The 9,968-nt window shown below is 33.1% G+C and overlaps 1 protein-coding gene across 2 annotated transcripts in view; it reads left to right on the top strand.

The window, feature by feature from the left end:
- Window positions 1–9,106, top strand: part of LOC117115371 — a 24,350-nt gene extending 15,244 nt beyond the window's left edge. Inside the window, exons 6-12 of one of the 2 annotated variants that reach the window (XM_033259148.1) lie at window positions 2,145–2,242; window positions 5,332–5,473; window positions 6,012–6,076; window positions 6,879–6,922; window positions 7,053–7,097; window positions 7,691–7,804; window positions 8,243–9,106. In XM_033259148.1, coding sequence (XP_033115039.1) covers window positions 2,145–2,242; window positions 5,332–5,473; window positions 6,012–6,076; window positions 6,879–6,922; window positions 7,053–7,097; window positions 7,691–7,804; window positions 8,243–8,443 — 709 coding nt within the window. In that variant the 3' untranslated portion in view covers window positions 8,444–9,106. The remainder of the gene's footprint in view (window positions 1–2,144; window positions 2,243–5,331; window positions 5,474–6,011; window positions 6,077–6,878; window positions 6,923–7,052; window positions 7,098–7,690; window positions 7,805–8,242) is intronic. The other variant, XM_033259139.1, reaches the window with a different exon arrangement.
- The last annotated feature ends 862 nt before the right edge of the window (window positions 9,107–9,968 follow it).

The raw sequence follows: 9,968 nt of genomic DNA, 5'->3' as shown, positions 1-9,968 counted from the left end.
TTTTTTTTATTAAAAAGCAATGCTTAACATTTTAATACTACTATGTAATGTTATCTCTAAAAATATAACTGGGATAAAATTAGCAATACCCACTAGGTGACACTACAAAACACAGACTTTGCACATTATGAGATCGCTAAATACCAATATTAAAATATGGAGGTATGTAAAAGGTCTTTGCTTAAAAGAGAAATACTGCAAATAATATTTTATTTATTGCAGAAATGAAGAAACAATAGGAACTGACAGCCCTACATTTTACTTTTTTACCAAAATAACTTAAATGTTAAGTTCCAATGGAAATATAATTAGGGCAAGGAGAAATGTTATTATATTTACAAGGTACAGAACCATTTATGTAAACACACCTGCACGGTAATATTGAAAAAAAAAAAAACAGACATAATTATAATGCTACAAATGTACATGTTTAAGAACCAGTGTAAAAAAACTTAGCACAGTGAAAATAAACAATAATTTAAGAGCTGTCTTGGTTTTTACATTTTGATGACGTCATCATGGTCAAAATATAGGGTCTGTCTCTTATACCCATCTAGATGTGTATAAGAGACAGACATTACCAAGTATATTTCCTTGCTAGCCTAGCTAGCCTAGGCCCTGGCCTATGCTAGCTCGATTACAAAATAAATAATAAAATCGTTCGCAAATAATAGGCCTCATATAGGCTACGACCCTACCCTACCTAGTAACGCTAGACTTAGGGTCTAGGCCTATTAGGGTCTAGGCCTAGCCCGAAAAAGTACACCGGTCCCGCCGCCAGGCAGAATCATGAGCATGTGGTGAAAACAAGGGTGAATTTTCTAACTTCTTAAATTTCGTGATTTCTTCGTTGCTGGCCTTGAAGCAAAAAAATCGGTTATCCTTTCTCGGCGCTTCATCCTCCTAGGCTATTTTTGGCGTGTCGCATGTCCTCAATCCCAGAGAAATGAAAAACTTTTGTGATGACGTCGTGCCAAAGTAAATAAACTCCGGAGCACGCCATTGGTCAAATAGCCTAGGCAACAAACCTCTCATTAATATTCATTTTGAAGTCTTGCTGGTTACGTCATTCAGCTGGCTGCAGCTTTGTTTTGATTTCTACGATCGGACTACGATCGATAGCGACAAATAAACAGTGCCAAAAATGCTCCCATTTTGTAATAAATTGCACTATTTTGGAAACGGGGGATCGTTTTCTGGCTAAGGGGGTTCGCTGGCAAAAGGGGGGTTCGCTGAAAAAGGGGGGTTCGCCCGAACCCCTAAAAACCCCCCTGGCTACGGGCCTGCGTTGTGCAAAGCACCAACCCTAAGGAATGGGTGTGTAGTCGATTGTAAAATAAAATTATACGTCTAAACAAATTACAACTTTTATATCATGCAGTGTTTTCATTACCATTTTCTCTCTTCTCTCCACCCTTCATTTTCTTTTATTATCGTTCTCAATTGTTTCAGGAATGTGTAGCGAAGAGCTCTATTTTTTAATACAAAATTTAAAATATTGTTTTGTTTTCTTTTTTACATTCTGATAGTTTTGCTTTCACGTTTTATTGTGATTGCTCAATGTCCCTAAAAAAAAAGCCATGTATGATTGGCTTTCACTCTTGTTAGAGAATATTTTAAATTAGAAAAGTAATTAATTACATCATATGTATTTGAAACACTGTAATGTTAAATTTTAAAATGTTTGCTTTTTTTTCTATTGTTTGTTGTCCTTTTTATTGCTGTCGTGACTAGAGTGCCCAAAGTGAATATTTTTTCTTCCGTTTTGCCATGAGTCTAGGAAGTTTGTATTGGCTTTTCTCCAGGTCAGGAAGGGAAGTATAGGACTATAATTAATTGTTGTTAAATGAACCACAGATCATTTCAGTCAATATGTTGTGTTTTGTTTTGTTTTTTTCTTTATCTGTTTCAATTACTTCTATTTGTTTTTTGTTTTTTTTAAAATTTCGAATATTGCTTTGTGAAGTGAATGAACCTTGAATTTATTTCTAAACAATGCTTCAACATCTGGGATTCTAAGTGCAATTAGGAAAAATTGAAGGTTAACAGTATTATGTTCATCTCAGAAGTCATTGTAAATAACAATTTTTTTGTATATATAAATATTTTGATATGGATTTAAGATTATTTTTGTTATCCTATAGGTTGCTTATTCCATTATGTTTGGCCTTTCAACTGTACTTTACAACTGTTACTGTCATTGGGATCAAGGACGCTAAACCAACCAAAACAGAATGCAATGGTACTAGAATTATATTTGTTTTAATTTAATCAAATAAATTTTATTTTATTCAGTTTATATCTTTTGTCTTTCTATAAATTGTCTTTCTATAAACAGGCCAAAAGAAGATTATATATTCCAATTTTTTTCCCAGTAACTTGAATGCTCTGGAGGGAAAAATATTTTTGATACTTTGTACAACTGATTTTAGTAAGGCACAAAAAGAAATATTTGACAAAAAAACTCAGGAAAGGAACGGTTAATGAGATACAGATCTTTGAATATTTAAAAACTGGTGGGGGGTGGGGGGGAAGGTGGAAGAAAGGATGAATTTTTAATAGTCTTTTGTTAAGTAATATATATGCTGTAGTCAAATACATGTCACACGTTTAGACTCACTTAATTAACTGAAACAAGAATTTCCTATAAACATATTAGACAGACATGCTTTATTAAGGTTGTCTGTAACTAATGATGGTATGGGAAATGTTTGGAAAATTCCCCACAGTTAATTACATTTCTAAATGACGTCAACACTTACTTTCAATCTCCTCCACAAACAAATAACTTGCATCAAGGAGAAAGAAAGATTTTGTGGATTCTGATTTCAGTCAGTATGTCTCTGAAAGGCTAATGTCCTGCATAATAAGAATAACAACTTTACAACTGATAAACACTTCAGAGTTAAATGTTCTATAAAAAGTTACTTAATCAAAAATGTAATGATTAAATAGGTGATGAATGATTGAGTGGATTGCCATTGTCCCATAATGTATTATATATTTTATTTATTTTTATTTATTTACTCATTTTAACTCACCCGCAAATGCAGTGCATTCAGATTTACTACGTTTAAAACAATACAAAACTACATTAAAAATTAGTGAAACAAGGAAACTAGGTTTACTATGTCTGTTTGTAATATAGAAAATAGGTCTTTTCCTCATTGCCATCAAAATGAGAAATAATATGGAATTTAGAATGTAACGAACAAAATCATATATTATGAAGTTTAAAAAAAAAAATCCCCTGACGTTGCTAAGACTCGAACCTGTAATGGATTTGGTGTGGAAAAACGCGACCCTGCAGAGTTCTGTGCATTTATGAGATCATTAATATTGTGTAATTTCATAGGATGAGAGCAAAAAATGTCTATGCATTACTTGGAAATTTTGAATTTAACCAAAGAACATAAATAGCAGAAGAATGAGCTCTTCTCGTAGTTTGCATTCAATTTGATGGAACGTCTGCCTTTTCTAGAATGGAGGAAAATTATTTCATGGAGTGGAGAAATTAATGAAAACAAATGAACCAGAGTTATCCAACCAATCTAACCAAGCAAAGATATAGCGCCGCACTCGGATGGAGGAAATTTCCTCTCATGGACGCCCTCATGGGGCGTTCCACTATAGCGCAAACTGCTCTATCATTTGCTATTTATTATCTTTGATTTAACCTAGCTGTTGCTAGTTTAAAAAGGCTTTAGAAAATACAATTTGCGTTAACTTAAAATTTTTAATCACCTGTTTATTAATATTCAAAATATGTATATGGTCTTTGTTTGAACAAAGTTTGATAAATATCCAGGCACGGAAAATGACCAAAATTCCCGGACAGGAAAAACCTGTGCAAAAAAAAAAAAAAAGGGCAAATGTAATAGAAGAAAGAAAAAAATAATTAAAAGCAGTGGCTTTTTCTGCTAAAAAACTAATAGAACTAAGGAGAACATTTAAAATTCACACATTCACATTCATACCAACTTTGAATTTTATTGAGTGAAAAATAACTTTCTCTTTCACAAATAAAAATTGCATAGAGGGGATGTTTTGTGCAATTTTAGGTTATCCCTATTTTCTCTTTTGTGATCTGATTAGCTCATGTTTACTTGTTGTCTGTTATGTTTTTAAAATGAGAGCAAATGTGGTAAAGACAAGCTAAACCACTCACTCCTCGCAAATCGTGTTTCAGAGATTATGGCCAATGTTGGAAAGTCAAGTTTTCTACTAAATCTATTTTATTGCACTGAACGAAACTTTATATATCTACATCATGCTATGTTGCTATTTTCCCAATTTTTTACGTTAAAACAACATTTTTTAATGATGGTGTCTGCCTGAGAAATGGCTGAAATTGTAAAGGCTAAAGGCTGATTTTTCTCACATGATGTTCTTTAAACAATTGTATGTTTAAACTCCTGTAACTTCATAATAAAATGTCAGATTTAAATGATTCTTCAACCATTTTATAGCTTTTATTTTACTGCTTTACCCTGTTTTAAGTAACTAAAAACCTATTTTTTTGCAAGGAGTGACTGGTTTAACTTGTTTTGGCCACATATTGAATAAATCAAATCAAGTAAAAAATAATTCAGTCAACTTGTGCAAGGCATTCAACTTTGATGTGTTTATCAGTTGTAAAGCTTGATATTCATATTATTATTCAGAAATATAATGATATTTGCAGAACTTATAGGTGATTCCCGATTTTGACATCTGGGAATGAATGATCGAATGGATTGTCACTGTCCTATTAATGTATCAAACATATATAACACTGATTATATTTGCAGTTCGAATGTACTGTATCCAAACTCAATAATCTAATTAAACTGCTTTGAATATTTGTCAAAAAAACTTTCCCTTACATTCATCAGAAGTTGAATGCCTTACAAAGGAAATACAAAATGTTATTTCAATAAGATTCACTTATCAACTACTTTTACATTGTTTTTATAAGTTTTTTTTTTTTTTTATTAATGTCCCCAAGTGACTATATCACTTTGCATACAGTGTAATTTAAAAAGAATTAATAATTTAGTAGAAATATGGGAAATGCTTTTCCCATTCTGTTAAAGTACATTAGTCAAAACTTTGTTTTTCATTCGCAACTGGTAAAAAATCTAGGGTCGGACTGATTTCTGAGTGGTCGTGTGTTTGGCAACGTAACAATTTTCGACATATGCAGATTTTGATATATTTAATTATTTATTTTGTTTGTTTATTGTAGTTTCTAGCTGTAGTAGAGGAAATAAGGAGTGCATGTTTTAGTGTACTGTATGTATAATTCTATATTATTATTAACCACTATTTAATTTCTGGCAACTTCTTCAGACCCATATTGGTTGATGCTGTCAACAGTGGAGCTGGTTCTTGTACAAGTCTTCCTCTTGTCTGGAATTTACATCACCATGAAGTTAAATGAAGTGACAACTCTAGAAAGTGCCAGACGGGCTCAGAAGAGGGATTTATGGTGGTGAGTCAGTAACCTCTCTAAGGAATAGGCCTCCTACTAGACGGCAAATTCTTAATAGTATGGAGGAGTATTGAAGTCCTCCTTGATAGACAATCTGTTCGATATCCTTGAATAGCAATTTAAAAATTGGACTACCTACCACTAAAATTATTTTAACATTTCAATCCAAAAATATTATGTATGTGGGTAGTTGTGGCTTCCATCACAAGGGTTGAGGGTTGAATCCATTAATTTAGATCTGTAGCTTGGTGGTAAAAATATTTTCCTTCTAATCTCGGAGCTCAAAAAATTATCAAATGCACCAAGTGAGTAATATTCCAGATTAAAAAACTTTTGTAAAAACATTTTTGAGATATGATTTGACTATCTAACTGGAATGGCGAAAGTGATTTCAAAGATGGGAGGAGGGTGGAACAAACTACTTAGGCTATATCAAAACTTGTGTGGTCACTGTACTATATTCTCAAATCCTAGTGCTTACCTATTTTGGTTATTTGGCTTATCCTAGTGCCTTTTTTTTTTTTTTGGTATTTCTTAGCATTATTATCGTCTTTGAAATGTCAACAACTGCCACTGTCATCTTTGATAGCTACATGAAAGCAGGTGAGGTTAATTGCAATTAATTATAATAAACTCCAATTAATTATTGTGGTTACCAATTAATAATTAATATGTTTTTACATATTGTACACTGTACATCTTTCAGAAAGGAGGTTTAGGCCATTTTTCTCCTGTGTATCAAGGCTCCTTTCGTATCAAAGCTCTTTGTGCGTCAAAACCCCTTATAATAAAGAAATGCAGGCCATAAGTTTGTAGTGTACACACCATCCCCATAGTACATGGTGTAAGATGGAAATGTAAACAAATTAATGAACGGTTACTGGTTTTATCGCCCTCAATGGGTTCAACACATGATCAGATTTTATAGGATTTACTCACGACGACATAGATTAATGTGTGGATTTATGTATACTTAAGTGGTCATGACTATGATTTAAAAGATCCTGCTGCACTTTTCGGGAAAAAAGTTCCATTATTGTTATGAACGTAATGATTAGAAATGATGGTCAAGTACCCACAGTGACTCATTGTCACTACCAGTAAATTGATTGAGGGCACTATACAAAATTATAATTAATGTTGTATTTATTGTTATTATTTTCATTATTATTAATTTGTCAATGAATCAGGCATCTTTTATTTTGAAATTAATATCGATATCTTACAAAATGTAAAAAAGAAATGGAAGAATTTTAGAATTAAACCAATACTAAAAAAAAGAAAGTAAACTAAATCCTGACCTACCAACTCATTTTGTGACTGTGCTTGGATAATACTGCAAGTCTGTGACTTATTACCATTTTATTAAGGGATTTTTTTTTTTTTTTTATCTTTATTTCCACAGGTTTTGTGAATCAGGATGAAGGTGGAAGCTGCAGTGGTAATTTTGTAAGTATCACAAGATAATTGTCTTCATAAAAATGAAAAGTATGCATTTCAAATATAGCATTTTTTATTTTAAAAATCATATAAATAATGAAATTGATTCCGTATAACTATGGGTTTTTTTTTTTTCCAGAATCATAACCAGGTTTCATACAGTATTGTTTATCTCTTTGTGATGGTAAGTTAGACAAACATATTGTCTGCTTCTAAAATTAATGTGAATGCTACTGATCTACTATGGTTACTCACGGTTAAATTTGATTCTATGCTTTAAAAGGGTGTGGGGGTGGGGGGGAAAGAGGTCGGTGTAATTGACATGAAAAAATGTTTTATATTGCTATTACAGGGTATTTTTTTCCTTTTTATATGTTTTGTTAATCATAGAGTATATTAAGCGGATTTAACAACATTCATAATGAATGTTTCCAGATCAGAATGTCAATCAAACTTAACAACTGGCCAGTCAGAATCGGGCTAGGAATGCGCGTCTGTCATACAAACGTGCGTGTCGTCCCACAAATGCATGTCTTTACGTACGTTTACACTGTTTTGTGGGACCTTCACAACAATATCCAAGGGATGCGGCTTAGTGCAAAGGTCCATTGTTATATAAAAGTATTTTTATTCTTTTGATAGTATTGTATAAATGATTGAATTATATACCGGAAATTATGTATAATTTGATGATGAAGATAAAGGTGGTTTTTGAACCACATTATATATTATATAAAGAAATGAATTATTCAAATAAATTATTTCATTGTTTACTAGATATTCAAGTTAGTGATTCCAATCTTGGCATTATTGATTGTGTTCCACCCAGTGCAGAGAATCAACAATCCTGAAGGGTCACTGATCTGCTCCTTCCCAGGAGCAGACGATGGGGTAAGTACTGAGACAGTAGTCCGTACCCAGGGGGAAAATACACAAGTGGTCAATCGATTTGCTCCCCATTAACCTAAAATCTGTCTTCTGATAAGGAGAATTTGTCATGCTTTCTCTGCGTGTAGCTCAAGGCCTGCAAGTGGACTGTCATGTTTTGTGTGACAAATACCTGTCATTGCCCATATATGGGTGTGATATGACATCATCAAGACTATATATGGGCAGATCGCAAATATTTGTGATAGAGAGTATTGTAGTGTAAACAGACTGAAACAGAATTTGTGCTATATTAATCATGTTTAGTACACTTTTTAAAAATTTCTTTTTAAGCCATACTATATGTAATAAAGTTGCAGTAGTAAGTTATGCAATACAACAATACAATACGTAAAGTCTGCATGATAATAACAATGACAAATTTTGTCTATTCTCTTTAAGACATTTTCATCAAGGTTCAATTCTGTCAGAGGTCTGTACCGCCCTTTGTACCATCCTGAATCTCATGGATTCAACTACGGCACTGTTAAGGCTCCAGTGGTCTCGATAGGCCCTAGAAGAACACTGACTGATCCAGCCCTGCCAACGATCCAAGAATCAGCCGAAGAATACAAAGTCACAAACTCTGGAACATCGGCATAGACACTCTGGATGTTTTGTATATTATGTAATTTTCATCTTAAAAATGTACATTTAACCAAATCATATAACTTATACCTACTAATTTTAAACTTAATATTAGCATTAATCTACTGATAATTATTCTGTAATAGACATCATTTAGGTTAAAAATGGTAGCCATATTCTGTACATTGCTTCCATAATCTAGAATACACAATCACTTGTCAATGCCTACTGCAATGCATTGTCAGCGGGTCCTGCATACCTTAACGTGATGTCATTAATTTGATTGACAAGGATCATTGTTTGGATTTAGATTTTTAGCTGGCAGGTTCATAATATCTTCATCAAACTGTTACTTAAAGTAATTGCAATCATAACCAGTTAACACAAACATTATATCCTTTTTCGTTGGAAGACATGTCAGTGCTACATATTTACTTTCATCTGTTCCTGATGTTTCTGGTAGTAGTTCTTTGTTGACAGTTTTAAATCTGATGAGGTTGGTGTTTGTTGACAGTAGTTTACCATTACAATTAACACAGCATATCAGCTTTGGAACTTTGTAACTCTAAAGATATGTTTTTTATCTGTAGTTTATAGACATCAACATTTGTTATGGTTTTGTCAGTTGTATTAAGATCCATCATCTGTCCCATTATGTTGTGATTGATTCAGATTAGCTCCAATGTACTACAATTCCTAATATGTACGGTGTATAGTCCTGGAAGGTACATAGCCATCTCTCTCAATTATCAAGTTCTTTTTCTCAGTATGCTACATATGTAGTACTGTACTCTAGATATATTCTGTGAGGTGTATTGGCGTACCGCTACTCTTCTAGGTCTTCTAAGGAGCTATACACATCTAGATGTGTATAAGAGACAGGTATATGAGCTAGCTTGCCTCTAGAATGAAGCCTTAAAAGTTTAGAGGTAACATCAGCTGATTATTGAATGTGCAATAAGAGATAAAGTATAGTGGAAATGATTTGGTGTCCCAACCTCAAGGTCCGGATTTCGTTTCGCAACCTCAAGGTCAGGGTTTCAATCCTTTGCTGTGCATTTCGCTTGTGTCCGTGAGCAAGGCACTTTGTCTGCATTGCTTCTATCCACCTAAGAGTATAAATGGGTAACTGGTGGGGTTGCCTGTGCTGATTACCAGCAGCAACACTTAAATCATGTGGACCCAGTGACCAGGGAAAAGAGATGCGCGTAATAACCGCAAGGAAGGCCCGCTTTATAAACGCCTATATCAGTACCAGTGTAGAGAAAAAAAAAGCAATCTTGAATGGAACGGAGCATATTATTGTTACCATTGACAATAATGTAAAAAAGGAAAAAAAATGACATAGGCACGTAACAGTATTGGCTCTAAGATAATATTTGTCAATGAAACTGCCACTGAAAACTCAACTAATTTGCAGTTATTTATTGTCATGTTTCATACTTGCATAAAAGTATTTGGAAATAAGAAATAACATAGTTTAATGACCTGCTATAAAACTAGTATGTATCCTGTTAGCTGATAGTGAATTATTTTTATG

The sequence above is a fragment of the Anneissia japonica genome, unplaced genomic scaffold (genome assembly GCF_011630105.1).
Source record: "Anneissia japonica isolate Jap-2015-1 unplaced genomic scaffold, ASM1163010v1 scaffold199_len4679917_cov187, whole genome shotgun sequence".
In the NCBI taxonomy this organism is placed as follows: domain Eukaryota; kingdom Metazoa; phylum Echinodermata; class Crinoidea; order Comatulida; family Comatulidae; genus Anneissia; species Anneissia japonica.
The sequence above is the reverse complement of the archived record's forward strand: the minus strand, read 5'-3'. Positions and strand labels throughout refer to the sequence as shown.